The sequence below is a fragment of the Equus quagga genome, chromosome 4 (genome assembly GCF_021613505.1).
Source record: "Equus quagga isolate Etosha38 chromosome 4, UCLA_HA_Equagga_1.0, whole genome shotgun sequence".
Classification (NCBI taxonomy): Eukaryota; Metazoa; Chordata; class Mammalia; order Perissodactyla; family Equidae; genus Equus; species Equus quagga.
Genome location: NC_060270.1, coordinates 53910200 through 53929288, shown reverse-complemented (window position 1 = coordinate 53929288; position 19089 = coordinate 53910200). Strand labels below are relative to the sequence as shown.

Sequence of the window (19089 nt, the reverse complement as noted above, 5' to 3'; positions counted from 1 at the left end):
GTTATTAAACAGATAATTAAAATAATGAATAATGAGCTCTTCAGGAAAGTGGAGATATTGTGGACTTAGCCAAAGAAATGATAGCTATCCCAAGGATATCCACTATCTCTCCTTCCAAAATTCTGTACAGTTGCAATACCTTTGAACAAAATCCTTGGTGCTCTCCTGTGCTCTGGGTTATTAGACCTTTTTTCTGAAATTTAGAATCCTGGGGTCACCCAGTAGTTTCACTCCCCAAATGTGGTTATAGTTTCCATAACAAAAGACACTGCATCATTGACTACCATCCAGCATTATTCTATACAATAAACCTAGCAGCAGGCTATCAATAGCCACAGATATGAAATTTTATCTAAAGAAACTTTTTTTTTTTTGAGGAAGATTAGCCCTGAGCTAACATCTGCTGTCAATCCTCTTTTGTTTGCTGAGAAAGACTGGCCCTGAGCTAAGATCCGTGCCCATCTTCCTCTACTTTTCATATGTGGGACGCCTACCACAGCATGGCATGCCAAGCAGTACCATGTCCGCACCCGGATCCGAACCAGGGAACCCCGGGCTGCCGAAGTGGAACATGCAAACTTAACCACTGCACCACCAGGTCAGCCCTAAAGAAACTTCTAAACACTAGTGTTTTCCTTTAATAACTTTACCAATATCTAGGATGTGGTTTGTTGTTAATTTATCTTGAGATAAAACACAACCTATGGCCACTTTTGATTTGTTTTATTCTATAACTTACTGAAAAGGAAATTTCTAAAGAGTGAGGGTTTATTCAGGCCTATATGGCTGCAATTGCTTGACTATTTTAGACTTTAATAAATGCTTTCAGAGTTGCACTACTATGGGCTTATCTCTAAATCTTGATTGTTTTTCACACATAATTGATTTGTCATAAAGATACAACACCATAGTGACAGAAATAAAATTTATTCTATAAAGTGTATTACTGGAGAAAGAAAATCCCAATTTGCAGTCTTTAGTTTTTTTTTCTTTTCTGACCCCATGAAGGTGACAAGCATGATGTGCATTCTAGAAAACTATTATAATAGCTTTTAACTTTATGTTTAATATATTAAAAATATATCAGGTAAACAATAATTATTTTATGTAAAAATAATTCTATGTTCATTGTCCAAAATCACTGATTTAAAATCGCTACTTACAATCCAAATTCCATCATAGGGCACTTCTTGATGGAAAATGCTGCATTCATTCGCCCACCAATCTATGCAGCTTGGATTAGTGAAATCAGGGTATACTGTCAATCCTGGCCATACCTAGAAGAAGAGATCATTCACATATACACATAAGTCAAATGGAAAATGAATAAGTGAGAATTCAAACTAATTGAGAGAAGAAAAATAGTAAAAAAATATGAAAGTTATAATATTGTACTGCTTTAAGTATATGTGATCAATGTGCCATCTAAATTTACAATAATCTCAGGCTTACTTTCAAATGAATTTAACGGACAGTAGTTAAAATAAAGAATGAGAACACGGGGGCGGCCCAGTGGCAGAGCGGTTAAGTTCCCATGTTCCGCTTCCGCGGCCTGCAGTTCGCAGTTCGGATCCTGGGTGCGGATGTGGCACTACTTGGCAAAAGCCATGCTGTGGTAGGCATCCCATGTATAAAGTAGAGGAAGATGGGCACGGATGTTAGCTCAGGGCCAGTCTTCCTTAGTGAAAAGAGGAGGATTGGCAGCAGTTAGCTCAGGGCTAATCTTTCTCAAAAAAAAAAAAAAAGAATGAGAACATGAATCATTTAGGAAGAGAAAAATATGAGAACATGGGATGAGGCTGCTATTTTGACTGCACCTAAATTTATTTCTTGGCATCCTAGTTGGTTAGGTTAAAAAACAAACACAAAACTATATATTTATTGTCTGAAAAGAAATACATTAGTTCATTTCCAAAGGGATTTGCTTTCAAAAAGTTCAAGTAAAAAAAGTCCTTGTATATTTATTTTTTATTTAACAAATGTAAATATGACACTTTTTAAGTGCTGGGCACTATTCCAAGCATTTTTATAATTATTAACTCATTTAATGTTCACTAGAACTTTAGGACGAAGGTACTCTTTTTCTCACCACTGTACAGATGAGGTAAGTACTAAAATCAAACCCATTTTATAGGTGGGAAAAGAGATGAACAGCTAAGTTAAATACATTGTTCAAGGTCACGTCACTAATAAGTGTCACAGAAGAAATTCAAACCCAGGCAGCTCATATCTGAGTGCATGCTATTAAACACTTTGCATACTATGCTGCATCTTTATGATTTATGCTTCTTCAAATTATTTTGCTTATTACTTAAAAAAATGTCATTAGGCCAGAGAAATTCAATTTCAGATAAATTGAGATAAATAATATCGTTTTATATCAAAGTTGTGCATATTGGCCATCTGATCTGATCTGTCCATATCCGACAGAGCAACGTCTTAACAAAATGTGCTCTGTGAGATATTAATAGGCATTATGGGGATGAAATTCAGTTTTTGTTTCCTAATGGGTCTCATAACTATTTGAAGAAGACTTTCACCAGAAATTTTAACTTTGGTGAATGTAATAAAAAGTGATGGTTAGGATATTCTTCAGTATTTTAAATAATGCTCTAATAAACATATTTCTATAAATTAATATTTTCTCCTGTTTTCTTGGTGGGAGGAAGATTAGCCCTGAGCTAATATATGTTACCAATCTTCCCTTTTTTGGTGAGGAAGATTGGCCCTGAGCTAACATCCGTGCACGTCTTCCTCTATTTTGTTTCTGGGATGCTGCTACTCTTGAGAAGCGTGTAGGTCAGGGCCCAGGATTTGAACCTGCAAATCCCAGGCCACCAAAGCAGAGCATGTGACCTAACCAATACGCCACCAGGCCAGCCCCTGTTTTTTCGTTTTTTTGTTTTTTGACTAAATTACTTAAGTAGAATTACCAAGTCAATGTATCTAGGTATCATGGCTTTTGATGTCTTACAAAGTTGTCTTCAAAAAAATATTAATCCTAGTTAAAAATTATGCATTTGGAAGCTAGGCAGTTAGTTTCTTGACTCTGTTGCTTATTACCTCTGTGATATTAGGAAAGTTAGTCCACCTCTCTCAAATTCACTTTTTTCACCTGTAAACCAAGAATTTTAACTATAGCTATCTCATCATTTTATTGTGAAATTAAATGTAAACCATGAAACTTAATACCCAGTACATAAGTACTCAATTTACATATACAATTATTTTGCATAAAATTATCTGAATTTTTGTAATGACAAAGTATTTTTTAGCTTTAGTTTTAATTGCGTACAGCATTAAAAATTATCTGTCTTATTACAAGAACTTCTTTAGAGATAATTGGAGTATTTCCTCTGTCTAACATTTCTCTACACAATCAAAACATCAAACCCAGATCTGAAAGCAATATGGACATACGCACACACACACACACAAATACACACACTTATGAAAACTTTGTTGTTGCACAATAGAACATCTGAGTAAAAAGACTTTAATGAATGTAATGATTTACCTCACCAATAATTGCTGTAGTCCCATCAGACTCATTTACCCACACTTTTTGTGCATTTCCTCTCTCATAGGCTTCATATGCTGTTCCGTCAGCACGTCTGTCTATGGAGATTGCAGGGTCCTAATAATAGAAAGAATAAACTATAGAAAATCTAATAACTTACAAATGTGTAAATACTGAAAATGTATTAGTAAATAATCGGTCAATACCAAGATGATGACATATTTCTGTCCATGGTCGTGCAAATCTTGAACAAATTCAGGGAGCCCACTAAATGTAACTTTGTCATAAGTAAAGTCTTTGTTGTCTTCCATATAGTCAATATCGGTGACCTGTGTATCCTGCAAATTAGCAGAGTATATTTCAATAAATATACTGAATAGTACTGAAAAAGTATTTAAGTACAACGAATTTGTATTTAAAATATAATGATTAAAAAGCAAATGAACTTAGATTAATTTTATTCCATTAAAGAGAATGATTTTGTTTATAAAACTAGTTTTCCTAATTCTAAAGTAGAAAAGCATTAACTGATTATTCACATTTGTTTCAGTGATGATCACTGGATATGTACTAGGCTATTATTATAGCATAATCCTACATATATATATATTGTAATGCTACATATATATATATGATGGGATTCATTGCATAGACAACAAAAATTTACACTCTACATAAAATACATTGTTTTTATTACATTAAAAAGTATATAGGCTCCAAAAGGATAAAGTCTATTAAAAAATTGAAATGATTTTGTTCACAGTTAAGCATGTATTCTGTTATGGTGTGATTCATAATCAGTTCTCAAAATTTCAGGTAGGTCTTGGCGTTGCATGTAGACCTAATATGTACTTTATAGCTAAAAAGCAGCTTAATAATCCATATATATATGATAATCCTGACAATTTCCTACATTTCTTATTGTGACAGCATTTAACTTGATATATATTCCCACAAAACCTTCATTCCACTTACAAATGGTATGCCAGCTTCCCGATTTCTTCTTACCACTTCTTTTACTACATCAAGCGACTTATAATTCCAGCGACTCAGTTGGAATCCAAGACTCCAATATGATGGCATTGCTGGTAGTCCAATGAGCTTGAAGTAAATGGATATTTAATTAGTTTCAATAAAGAGCATTATAAAGTAATGCTAATATGTTTCTTATTTTGCTGTATCTCTAACATTCATTTAAGTTTAACTAAAAATTTTAAACAAAGATTTAGTATTATTTGCATTCTAAAATGTGTCCTGGATATTCTGCTATAATTTTATGAAAAACTTACATTTATGTTTTGTCACTCATCTTCAGTTTATTTTGTGTTAAAAACTTAGAAAGTTAGTGCTTGAGAAATTAGCATTGCCAAGATATATTTTGCAGCATGGAAAGTTAAGAAGAGAATAAAAGAATAGCATCCAAAGATAAGAGGAAAAGGAAATTGTGCCAGCACACTCACACTTCCTGTAGCAACAAATGAAGGAATTAATAACAGTCATCATGTAAGAGAAAAGATGCATAAAGTAAACAATTTCTATTCCCTTCCATTGTGACACTGATTTTGCTCCTGGTTTTCAAAAATATTAATAAAATAAATATTTGACAGGGCTCTCACCCAGTTATCTCACAGGTACTTTCCTCATTCACATGCAGGGCCTTGGTTTCTTCCCTTTCCCCAGGGGCCAGATGGAGCCCCTTCTCATTCCACTCCCTCAGGGCCCAAGCAGGCCCAGGGCACACTCGCAGCCGAGTATCAGTGTCTCATCACAACAAGAAAGAATATGATTTAGCAGGTGGAAATAAGGGTGTAACTGATATTAAATTTTTTCAATGAAAGTTGAGAATTAGTGGGGCCGGCCCTGTGACCTAGTGGTTAAGTTTGGCATGTAGTGCTTTGGTGGCCTGGGTTCACGGGTTTAGATCTTGGGTGTGGACCTACATCACTCTTCAGCCATGCTGTGGTGGCAACCCACATATAAAGTAGAGGAAGATTGGCACAGACTTTAGCTCAGGGCCAATATTCCTCTGGAAAAAAGAAAGAATTAAAAATTGAGTATTAGGTTACATTAAGACAACTTTATTTCGCATGATGAATTTTCTTTGGTTTACACCTATATGTAGTAATATGCAAATAAATTTGCCTAAAAATCTTAGGCAAATATATAATAATATATTATGTATAATTAATAATTATATGTATAATATATACTATGTTAAAACTACTCATGTTGGGTTATTGCATTTTATTTAAATTTAAGCATTAAATTTGTTTAAAAAACAACTTGGCATCAAATAAAACTGTCAAAAAGTCAATATTTTTTAAATCTATTCTTAAACATCTTATGTTCCACAAAATTTCTTTAGAGATTGGATATGTGATTGAAATTCCCTCGTGTATGTGCTATATATTTATTTTTGTTTATTTTTCATTAAAGTATGTAAAATTTTATTAATCTTATATCAATTTATATAATATTCATTATACTTTATATGCATACATTGTCTTAAAACTGGTCATTCAAATTAATTATATTTTAAATTTTAACATATTGAGACCGCTAATAGGTTAGATTATACAAGGAATATGATTTGTTTTTCTTCAAACAATAAAGTTTCTTTTGCCTACTCTCTACATGATCTCAGCCTCATTTAAATGCAGCAGTGATTAATGGTGCTATGTTCTACACTAGTCTTTTATTGCTTAAATTCAAGTCAATTCAATCAAGTACCCACAAAATGATGTAAGCAAGTGCACTACTGTCATACGGATGCTGCATTCACATGTCAAGCGTGACTCAAAGGCAACTACTGCTGACCACAGTCTTTTCTGAGTATGTAATAGACAACTATTCCAACTAATATGTCACAAATCAAATATCAAATTCTTTCAAAAAATGTGCTGTCCTCTGTTCTGATGGTGTGATAACCACACACAAAGTCTGTGCATAGGCCAGCCTAGCACTGTAATTATGATTTCATATTACAGAGACTGTAAAGTTTGTGTGCTTTTCTGAAATTCACATCTATGAACAGCAACTTGAGGATTGTTAGACATTGTAAATTAGTTAATTTTGTAAAATCCTAGCTACTCTTATTTCAGGTTTTTGGACCCTAATTAAAAAAAAGTTTTTGATAGTAATTACTTCTCCTTTGAGATCATTTTAGGAAATGAGAATTACATTTCAAAAGATATATCAATAAAACAAGAATTTAAAAATAGTCATGTCCTTAAATAACATACCAGTAAAAATAGTTTATTTTCCCATGATAACACCAGGAATTACATATGCCAACAGTCACAGGAGAACAATTATTTGGAATAAACTTTTAAAATCAGGTTCAAGGTAAGCCCTGGATTCCTTACCTCTCTAAGGTCCATCTTGGTCTCAGGCACGTTAAGATGTTATTTAATATGTAAATGAGAGTTGCTTAGACAGTGACCTTAGACATAAGACTTCTGACTATGCCTCAAAATCTACATTTCTAAGCCTGAATGCCGGAGCCAGTTTTCCTGGAGTTCACCTACTGTGCACTGACAGCAAGTTTCACTAGCCTTCCTCATAACTCAGTTGCCTCTAGGATTTTTATCACAGGGATGTACGACCTATACAGCCATTGCCTGTCCTCAGTCTTGAAGATAACATACTTCCCTTTGCTTTATTCCACCAAAGTAGGTCATAAATAAGTAAAGATTTAATATGCAACATCTCAAAGAAATCCAACAACTGAACTCAGCTGCCTACAAGCAAGAAACAATCTGATATCAGAAATATAGATGTTTAAATAGACATAAGCTTCATTGTATAGGAAAAATAAAAACCACCTACTCATATCTTAAAAATGATAAGATATGAAAATATATTTAGCTAACAGGCCCCAGATATCTTAAAGAAAGCCATTTAAATATGTGGGCATGTTCGCTGAAAGGAAAGCATGGTAGGAAAGGATTTCATAAAATAGACCTGAAACGCACCTCTTGATACTGTTGAACTACTTGTTCTGGTGTATCTCCTAGAAAGATGTAAAAGTCCAGAATGCCACCAATAACTCTGTAAGTTACTATTGGAGTAGGCTGGATGAAAATCTCTACAAAATAAAAATTGGAAAACATATGTAAATAGTAAAAATATGTAGAGTGACAAAATAATTACAGAGTTTACTTAAACTACTTCCTGTCAACCATATAATGTTTACACTATTTTTAAATAGTTAAGATGAAACAAGACAGTGAAGATAGGAAGAATATAGGAGAAAAGTAGAATGCCACCATGTCTGAGGTTTATGACAGGCTAGCCCAGATGTTTCCTTCTCCGGAGGCTGGCAAAGCTCCCCTGGAGACTGCAGAGCAAGGGATAGTCAATCAGTCCTTGCACAACAAAAAGATTTCTTTCTAAAATCGAATGCCAATTAGTTATTTTAATTGAAGTTTCTCTAAATGATCACCTTATCACGTTAATTTCTAAGAAAATACTACAAAGCTTTTTAATTTAATTTTTCTATATGTAAAACATAGCAATTGCCTAGATAGCCAGATAATATATACTTTTCTTGCTGGAACATTATAAATTTTTATAACATTATATCATCACTGATTCATGTATTAAATGTAGGTATTGTACTCACAATATTAAAGAAACAAAGGATTCTACATTACTTGGATTATGATAAACTAAAAAACTATTCTTCCTTCTTTCAATCCCTACATAGACTTTTTTCTTTTTTCTTTTCTTTTTTTTTTTGTTTGTAGTGACATATTAACTTATCTTAACAGATAAGGCTGTAGGAATGGGAATATTCGTTTGCATGGATGTGTTTCAATGTTTATCTGAAGAGAAAAAAAAAAAAGGTACCTGAAGATCACAACATAGCATATTCTCCCCAAAATAGAAGCACTGATATGCAAAAATCCACTGTCTCACTAACCAATAAACCTGCTTATAATAATTTCACACGCTAATCATTAACAATAGAGTTTCCTCTGATACATGATATCTTTGATTAGAATACAGGGAGCAGTTAAAACATTTCAAGTTAAATCTCATTTGAATATATTATCAGATAAATTACTCTTACCCATTGCATTGCTGTTCATTAAGAAAACACCAAAAGACTTTCCGGAAGTATCTTCAATGCACATGAAGAACGTTTGATGGCCATATAAATTATTATTGTTCTATAAGGCAAAAATTTGAAAATTAACCTTTAAGCATATTTAAAATAAAAAGATCACGTATTTAAAATGGTATGACTTCCAATTTGTTTCTGTAATTTACTCCTCACATCTCCACACTAATTTTCTCTACAGTGTGTACGACATGAAAACTTGCAGCACAAAAAACATCTACCTTATTTTAATTACTGATATATTAAGATATAAAAACATATATTATGCTATTAACATATCACAATTTTTCTTTATGTTTTATTGTGATTACATAAGTTTTAATGAGCAATTAATGATAGAGCAATGGCATGTTCATCCATTATGCCCCATGTAAGCCCAAGGCACTGCAGGAAACTCCAAGATGATGTCTACCCTTATAGAACATTTGCAGTACATGTGTTGAGAGCTGATGAGTGCATGAAATGGTAGAGGCAAGTTAGAAATACACTTATAAGGTGAAAGAGAAAAGACTTCTTGGCTGATTGGATATGGAGGTTCAAAGGAAAGAATGTATGGAAAATAGCTATGAGGTTCCCAGCCTGGTGTTTTTTAGGTGTTTATTACAGATAAAGAAGACATAAACAAAGATTAGTTGAAATTACTAGTAGTTCTGTACCAAATGAGGCTCTTTAAAACAAAAACACATTCATTTGGGGGACTGAAATAGTTAGCACTGGCATTTAAAAAAATCACTAATATTTGACTCAAAGCAATCATGAATCAATAAAAAACAATTTCTTAGAATGTTATGGTCTTTGCCCTTGAAGAATCTCATATTCTAGAAGTATAGACAAACACATACACAAATGATATACGGTGATGATTGTCATATCAAATTATGAAAAAAGGGTTAGAAAAGAAAGACTAATTCTATATGAGGGAGTTTTGGAGATGTTCTTATGAGGCAAAACTTCAAATGAGCTCTCAATGGCTTATTGCATAAATGATAAAGAATTTGAAAGTTTAGTACGTACAAAGATAACTAATTCCCTGTGCAAATATGTGAATCTATGGAAGATATCATATGTTATGGAAGAGAAGGAAGTAGGCATAGATAGATCTACCCAATAGATAGGCAGACAAAGATTTCTTCTACATATCATACAAATCCATGTAGAATATGGTAAGTATTTGGAATTATTCTACTGCAGTGACTAGTCATGGACAGATTTAAATACAAGAGTAGCTAAAAAGGAAATAATAAAATATGAAAATCAAAATAAAACATTCATAAAGTGGAAATACTTCTTTAAACATTCATTACGTCTGTTGGTCACTAATTGAGTTAATTTAGGACTTTTCTATCACTCTTCATCCCTAAAGTAAATAAGCTAAAAGTAAAGTAAAGTAAACGTAAAGTAAATAACTGACATCAAATAAATGATGGTTTCAAATAGGCTAAAATCAACTTCTGCTCCAATATAATGATTTTATTTATAACAAGAAATATAGTTCCTTACATCACCAGGCAGTTGATCCCGGGTAAAAAGTGGCCATTTTTTCCAATATAAATCATGACGAAATCTCTTATGAATATGTTCCCCAATACCATAAATATATTCACTGGGAAGTCTGGTTGAGATCTGTAAATACTGGTCCGAGTACACCAGGGGACCGATGCTGGTGTCAAACCTGCACCATGAAAGAGAGAAATAAATGATCTTGAAACAGAAAATGTTCTACCAAATATGGGTCTATGTTATCATCCAGAATATTTCATTTTAAATATGTCAGTCTTTAGCTGTGATCACTTCTTAGGAACACATGAATTATACCATAAACAGAACTTGCCAATTTCACAAACACAATTTACTTCATCATCACCAACATGATTCTTAACAAGAATTCTCTCCTTCAATCTTCATCACAATCCCAAAGTATAACTACCATTATCAGTCCCATTGCAGAGATGACACAAATTGGGAGAATCAATTCTTGTTTTCTAAGGGGGCAAATTGGTGGGCAGCAGAGCCAGATTTCAAACACAGTTCTGGGTCGTTTCAGAGACAGGGTTATAATATATAGTACTATACTGGCTTCCACACCTCTAACATATATAGTAAAATTAACTTCAAAGTCATTTTTCCAAAAAGAAAAGGTTGTATGTTTTACGCATATCAAAAATATACTACGAGAAATGGTAAATGGCATTCAATATTTTTGTGATTTAACAGTCAATTGAAAATTATTAAAACATATTTAAGAAAAGCGATTGCTGAGATTCAAGCTCGTCAATTGCTTAATTAACTTTTCTTGGAGATGCAAGAGAATTTATTCTGAAAATTATTAAATTCCTTGCCACAAATGTCCTTCAAAATACATTCATACTGAAGGCATTCAAGCAATATTTAACTTAATACATAGATATATATGAAAAGAACTTTAGTATTACTATGAATATTAGGCCCTCTCTGAACAGTAACTATTTGACTCTACAAATTGGCAACAGTGCATGATAAATGACGTGGAAAGGTCACACAGGAATTCTAGGCATGCAAATATAGGCACGGCTAGCATCGCACCAGTGATGCTCTCCCTCTTCACCTTTGGCCCCAATTTCTAGATTTTCATTCACGTTCTCACAGTTTTCATCTACAGGAAATAAAACTCCTTTGCCATTATAATTTTTACAAAAATGTACACCCACGCTCTTTTGGGAGAAAATTTCTTCTTTCTGAAAATGCCTTGAAATCAAGACTTTACTAATTCTGTGATAATAGAATAAAATCACCAGTTCTTTAAACTTATATAATTGTAAAATGAGATAATTACTCACAAAGTTCTATTATTGCTTTTTCTAATGACTTTGATGCTAAATGGATTTTCTGTAACCTGCACATCATATAAAGTTTCAGAATCTGTGGTTCCAGTAGGTTCTTTTACAAACTGATGAGGAACTTCATATCTTCTATTATTCGGATCTGTAATCTGCAAAGATTTACACAAATTAGCATTACTTGATTCAAAACTACTACTTTCCAATTCTGAATTGTGTTAAATGCAAATTCTAAACAGAAATTAATAAATTTAATAAATTTATAAATGAGCTATTAATCTAGTCACAAACTTAATTTTTTAACATTTTTAAATGGCTATGCACGGAATAAATTTTATAATTTGTTAAGGAATAAATAGAATTAATTGTTTATAAAAGTATTGTATATAAAATAAAGATGTTTACTGGACCGATATAAAACAATTAACGACAGTATTACCAAATATTGATTCTTAAACAATACGTCTTACAAATTTAATTTCCTTGTTGCTTTTCAGTGTTCACTCTGTTAGAAATCCCATAAGAATCTTGAATTTTGTTTAAAAAAACTCAATTCCTGTGAATTGTTCTAAAAAATAACATACAAAGGATATGGTGTTGTTTTCATTTCCAGATCCAAAAAGCCATGCTAGTAAACTACTTCTTAAGAAAACAGCAGGGATTAGTTTCTTAGAAATCATAAATAAAGTGACACCAATCAAAAGAACTACTGAGTCTAAGTCACACTTATGCAGCACAACTAATACCTCTCTCAAATTAAATTTTAAACTAATTCTTCATCATAATCTGTTGTTAAAATAATAAAAATTACTACAGGTTATTAAGTGTTTATTCTTCTTTTAACAGTGTATCAAATATTTTACATTGAAGATATTATTAAATTCTCCAAACATAACTGCCAGAGGAATTATTTCTTATGTTGCATTTGATTAAACAGGCACAGAGAAGTGAAATAACTAATCCAAATAGTCCTTTGCTTTGAATAAATATTTCTTCAGAGGGAAAATGTCTTATTAGGGTGACGGGTGTGCTCATATCATGCCTTTTATTATTAATCCTTCATTAGAAATCTCAAAAATCAAACCTTGAACCGGAAACGATTGGGTGTCTGACTTTGAGTTGTTAAGAGAACACTGTTAATGTCATCTCCAAATAGCGTAGGTGAAGGTATCCTGTTTAATCTGGCTTCAAGCCCTTAAAGAAAGGAAAAAGTTGACATGAGTGATGACTTTATTCATAAAGATTAATAATTATTAAATATTTTTATAATTTTACTGCCTTTACCATAAATAATGATATTTTTTAACTTGGAAGATACACTCATTCAAAAAATGAATCCTTAATATAACCAATTTGAACATTTTTGTGTACACAATTCCCATTTGATTGTATTTAAGAAATTTTTCTAAAGAAAAATTTAAAACTTATTTTTTTCATTCCACTTAAAATATATTATATGAGATCACCATGATAGCACACTTCTCACCAGCATTATTTGTTGTCATTTCCTCAACATTATAGCCATGGTTATCTACGAAGAAGCACCAAGGAATAACAGAGTCATTCCATGGCCTCCAGCAGCAACCCCGCGATGCACAAAGTGCCTGATAAAAACATTTATAAGAAGAATCATATGATTAGTATTGTTATCATATGTGTCAGTCTCTATGTTTTAAACATTCACTCATTCTAATAAATGCTGGAATAAATGTTTTAAAAATGCCTTATTTCTTAAAATACACACTATGTTAAAATTTCACTTATTCTTTTGTTTCTCTCATTTGGAAGACATATAAATATTGGAGGAATTGAATTAATTACCCCATCAGAGATTGATGCTCTGAGATGTGATTTATCAAATTTATATATCAATACATATTATTGTAAGCTCGTGTATTTTACAGGTTCTTGCCCTCTGGGTAATTATAATCTATTCTGTTGTCATACAGTCAATGCAGAAGAGCTGAAAAACTTATTGTGTACTAATTATGTATCAAGCTGCCAGTCAGGCTATAAAGATGAAGACACGGCCCTGAATTCAAGCCTAAATATAAGGTTTATGGTAGTTATTTCCAGCTAATTATTAGATCAATATTTAATTAAACTATTTAAACTAGTTTATGTGCCAGGTTTGCAACTAGTTGCTGCTGCTGCATTGAATAAATAAAGCAAAATATTGAATTCTCAGTAATTTTGTGATCTATATGGAAAGATTATGTGAAGTGAAAGAAAATGAAAAGGTATGCATGTTGATATAAAAAGTTCAACACATGTTTATGCTGTGTGTTAACACTGGTATTATTAAAAATCTACTTATTTAAATTTAATAGTGTGACACACTTTTATAATTTGAACACCTGTGGGCTTTTTTTTCTTGGCTCTTTGCATTGAAAAAAGCTAAAGCCTCTACTGCTAGTGGCTGACACTATACATGTTAACTTCTCTCCTATTTTAATATCAAGTTAAAGTGGCATCAGATACACATATGTGTGCAGAAATACACACACATACGTACAGTGCAAACAGGAGTACAAGTGGACCTGACCATTGTGGAGGGTCATTATCTAACCAAATCTAAAGTGTGTGATTTTTTTTTTTTCCTTTTTCTCCCCAAAGCCCCCCAGTACATAGTTGTATCTTCTTCGTTGTGGGTCCTTCTAGCTGTGGCATGTGGGACGCTGCCTCAGCGTGGTTTGATGAGCAGTGCCATGTCCGCGCCCAGGATTCGAACCAACGAAACACTGGGCCGCCTGCAGCGGAGCGCACGAACTTAACCACTCGGCCACGGGGCCAGCCCCCTAAAGTGTGTGATTTTTGATCAGGCAATTTTACTTCTGCTATCCCAGCAATACAAAGAGAGAGTTCTACAAAAATTGTCACTTACAGTACCCTTTATGAAAGACTTTTTTAAAATGGTGATACAAAACAAAAAGGTAGAATTAGACATAGATATATTGATTTTGAAAGGTGTAAAGGTGCCAAATTTAAAAAAAACAAGAGAAAGGAAATAAGCAAATTATAATTGCATCTTATAATATAAAGAATATATAGTAAGATGGAATTACACGAAGTTCCTCCAAACATACTGTATTGATTTCTTAGGGCTGTTGTAACAGCCGTGAACATGGTGGTTTAAATCAAATCAACAGAAGTTTATTCTATCACAGTTCTGGAGTCTAGAAGTCCTAATTCAAGGTGTCAGCAAAACCGAACTCCCTCTGAGACTCTAGGAAAGAATACTTCCTGATCTGTTCTCAGCTTCTAGTGGCTCCTGGTAATCCTCAGTACTTCTTGGTTTGAAGATACATTACTCTAACCTCTACTTCCATCTTCACACAGACTTCTTCCCTGTGGTTTTCTGTGTGTCATCCACTCCTCTTGTGTGGACATCAGTCATTGGATTTAGGGTCCACTCTAATTCAGTATAACTTAATTTAACTAATTACATCTGCAAAGGCCCTATTTCCAAATACGGTCAGATTCTGAGTCTCTAAGTAAACACGAATTTTTGGAGGACATCATTCAACCCACTGCATATACAAACCAAAATATTAGTTTAAAATGTATATCCTTATTCTTGCTTTTGCGATACTAATAATTTTGGTTTACTTTGTATAGATTTTGATGCGGTATTTATTTTTAGTTGCTCTACCTATTTTTCAGGATTTCAGGCATTTCTCTGATTATCTTGAATTCTTAATCTAACTTCAATTCTTTCTCTGCTACATTTGAAAAAGCAAAGAATTAAAACATTAAATATGCATCAATAGGTATAACTTAAGTAGGTAACAATACAATACATTTCTTAGGTTCTTATTTTTATTGTATGTCAGTGTATGTATACAGAATGATATGTAATAATACATAGTGGTTTGACTATGAACTGAATGGTGTCCCCCCACAATTCAGATGTAGGAATCCCTAACCCCCAAAGTGATTGTATTTGGAGATAGGGCCTTTAAGGAGGTAATTCAGATTAAGTGAGGTCCTAACGATGGGACTTTAATCTGATGGGACTGGAGTCCTCATAAGAAGAGGAAGAGACACCAGAGATCTTTCTCTCTCTCTCTCTCTGTGCCTGCCCAGAGGAAATTCCTGTGAAGACACCATAAGAACGCAGCTGTTTACCAGCCAGGAAGAGAGGTCTCACCAGAGACCAACCCTGATGTCACTTTGACTTCTAGCCTACAGAACTGTGAGAAAATAAATGTCAGTTGTTTAAGCCACCTAGTCTGTGAGATTTTATTATGGAAGCTCCAGCTGACTAATATGCTCTAGGTAGAATTATAGAATTACCACTTTAAGTTCACCATCTTTTCTTAAATGACAAATATAAAATATATTAGCTGAAATTTGTTAACTTCTTAAGTTTAATTTGTTTCACACTGAAAACATCCTTTAGCAACCTAACAGTTTGACATTAAAAACTAATAGTAGGCATCAAAACCTTAAACCATTGGGTTTTAAAAGGTGTTTCCCTTTAAGATTCTAACAGCCATATTGTTCCTAATAGAATTCTATTTTAAGCTTCAATCTTTCCTAAGAAGAATATTAGCTAAAGAGAATATCTGGCCAATTTTTCCAGTGTGTCATAGTAAACGGTATGTTATCCAGCTCTTTTATCAATAGGTAAGCAATAGGATCCACTATTCCTAATATTGTCCCAAGAGGAATCTCAGCTATTAGCAAATTTTCATGGTAAATTAATCAGAAAATTATGTACTAACTATGATGTACCAATGGTAGAATAGGGCTAACAGAACTTTATAGTTTATTTGTTATTTTGTATGTGAAGACAGGAGTGGGAGAGGCGAGATACAGATATGCATATTATAGATATAGATATAACATATTACAGACATATTCATATAATAAAAGTATACAATATATCATAGATATGCATAATATATTATAGTAAATATATAATGTATAATAATTTCAATATGATTTATAATGGAATATTTACATTATATAGAGATGGTAATATATTATAGATATGCATATCATATGTAGATATTGCAAAACGTGATTATACACACACACATACACACACACTCATTGACCTTTATTTCCATACAGGTTATGAAAACCAAGAAAGAGTCAATTTAGAGTTACATGAATCCATTCAGTTACCCTAATTTTCTCCATTTGAGCTTCTTCTCCCCAGTTAGCAAGTAATAAAAATAAGTAATAATAATTTTCAAAAAATCAGTGTTACTTTACTTTCCACAGACACTTCTTAATGCCGTCATTACAAATGCCCTAATGAAGCACTATTCTCTCTCAAATATTCTATATTGTCAAAGGAAATACTTCTTTTTCTTTAAGAAATGGATTTGAGAAGATAGAATTTCAGGAAGGTTTATAAAATTAACAATAGCTTGTTAAGCATGGAAAAATAACTTAACTAGAATTGAATACATGTACAGAAAAGCAAGCTCAGTAATTTCCATTATCTCTCATCTGTTTTTATAGAACTATAATAAAAAGATAGTTCAACCTGGTTGATGGTTAGATCTTTAAAAATATGGAATTGATCCAATATGAGCAATTATTTTAAAATAATTCTTATAATATATAATATATATTCATAACATCATTAAAGACTTTTGTTGCAAACCTGTGTTGGAAATTGTTCTGGAATGCAGTTTATTCTCTCATTGATAGCATCATTTAGCTCACTTGGACAATTTTCTGAACCAGGATATGCAGTGGTTGTACTAGTAGCTGGAGTAGAAGTACTAACTCCTGAGAAAGAAAATGGTCAATAAAATAAAACATACTATTAATTTTTTCCAGATTTTTTCAAGTAATGAATACAATTTAAAAGAATACATTAATTTATATATAATGAAAATAAATTTTGCATTAAAAATTTATTTGCACATTCAGTTCCCAGTCATTCAAATGAAATGATCCAAATGATATTTAGAAATTGACTGTGCAGAGTCCTGTTGACTGTTTCTTCAGAAAAAAATATATACTCATAGAAGGGCATGAGGTAGATTCAAAAGGAAACAAAATGTACAAACAACATTCCCACCACATTCACAATTTGTGTTTGATGGATGAAAAAGGAAGATGGAGAAACATGGATGGGAAAAGGATGTAGAGAAGGACACAAGAATTAGAGAAGAAAAGAGAAAATAGGAGGAAGAAGGTACTTTGAAGTGAATAGAAGAGAAAGCAGAGAATAGCAAAGAAAAACAAATACTAACTCTATATAATAAAGAGGAACTTTCTAGCAATCAGATATGGGTAAGACAAAATTGATTGCTTCTCAATGTAGTGAGCTTTCAGTTTACTGCAAGAAGGTAAAACAAAAGACTAACAGCAGTAGAAAATGCTAACTACAGTTAGCCTAGAAGATCTGTGACATCCTTTCCAATTCTGATTTGGTCAAGGGAGAATGATGAAGAAAGAGAAAGTAAGTTAGGTGGACCATACAAATATTCGGGGAAAAAGATAAACACTTCAAGCCTTTGTTCACATTCCTTCTACTTGTTTTTCTCATACAACCTCTCTCTCCTTAAAAAAGAACTGAGCCTAAGACAAAGAGGGTATTCCTCCAAATTTCCTACCCGCTTTGCAAGTGTCTGAAAGCCAGAGCAAAAAGCCAGTCTTCCCACTAATTACAGGAACCTCACTGCTAGCAGTAGACAATTATTCCACTTTCCATTAACACCTTGATCCTTGGCCTCTTTGCTATTTCTCAAGCAACACAATCTGGGAAAGGCCGTTAATAGATTCCTTAATTACAATGGCACTTCATTGAAATAACCAGGATACAATAGATTAAAAAGTTGGAACAATTATATAACTTACCTGAGATCTTTTTTCACTTTTCAAAATCCATAATTATTATGAGTAAACTTTATCTTAATTTCACTATAATGTATGTTTTTTTTTTTTTTAAAGATTGGCACCTGTGCTAGCAACCGTTGCCAATCTTCTTTTTTTTCTCTCTGCTTTTTCTTCCCAAATTCCCCCAGTACATTGTGTATATTTTAGTTGTGGGTCCTTCTAGTTGTGGCATGTGGGATGCCACCTCACTGTGGCCTGACGAGCGGTGCCATGTCTGCGCTCAGGATCCAAACCATAAACCCTGGGCCGCTAAAGCGGAGCATGCGAACTCAACCACTCGGGCAAGGGGCCGGTCCCAATGTATAAGTATTTTTAACATTACTTACCTTCAACAGCAGGTGTCTTAGTTGCTAAAGCAATAATTAGGGCAATAGCTATTATAGTAACTATAACAAAGAGGACAATCAGAATGATTTCTAAAGGAGTAAATTTCTTCTTTGCCATCTAAAGAAAGAAAAGGAATATAGTTTAATATGTAAAATATATAACTACAATTAGCCACCATCATTATCATGATATTATATCCTTCCTTTTATATTTTTACTAAGTAAAACACAAGCAGAGGCACAGACAGCTCTATCAGTTTATCATATAAAATAATAAACATTGGCAAAAAGGGGAACAACACATGCAATTTTAAGTAAAGGGAGTGAACGCACGATGCACATTATAGTAGCATGCTACAGAGGGAAAAAAAGATCTCCAAGCAGGTGTGCCTTGCTCTCTCATGTTAGAGCATTTTTCAAGTCAAAGAAACCTCACAC

The 19089-nt window shown here is 32.9% G+C and overlaps 1 protein-coding gene across 1 annotated transcript in view; it reads right to left on the bottom strand.

Annotated features, from left to right (window-relative positions):
- Window positions 1-18769, bottom strand: part of SI (sucrase-isomaltase) — an 84422-nt gene extending 65653 nt beyond the window's left edge. The window contains exons 1-12 of the mRNA XM_046659326.1: window positions 18652-18769; window positions 17082-17209; window positions 12948-13065; window positions 12546-12655; window positions 11462-11613; window positions 10146-10317; window positions 8595-8694; window positions 7495-7607; window positions 4496-4621; window positions 3727-3858; window positions 3518-3637; window positions 1164-1277 (exon numbers count right to left, since the gene is read on the bottom strand). Coding sequence (XP_046515282.1) covers window positions 1164-1277; window positions 3518-3637; window positions 3727-3858; window positions 4496-4621; window positions 7495-7607; window positions 8595-8694; window positions 10146-10317; window positions 11462-11613; window positions 12546-12655; window positions 12948-13065; window positions 17082-17209; window positions 18652-18769 — 1503 coding nt within the window. The remainder of the gene's footprint in view (window positions 1-1163; window positions 1278-3517; window positions 3638-3726; window positions 3859-4495; window positions 4622-7494; window positions 7608-8594; window positions 8695-10145; window positions 10318-11461; window positions 11614-12545; window positions 12656-12947; window positions 13066-17081; window positions 17210-18651) is intronic.
- Window positions 18770-19089: the final 320 nt, after the last annotated feature.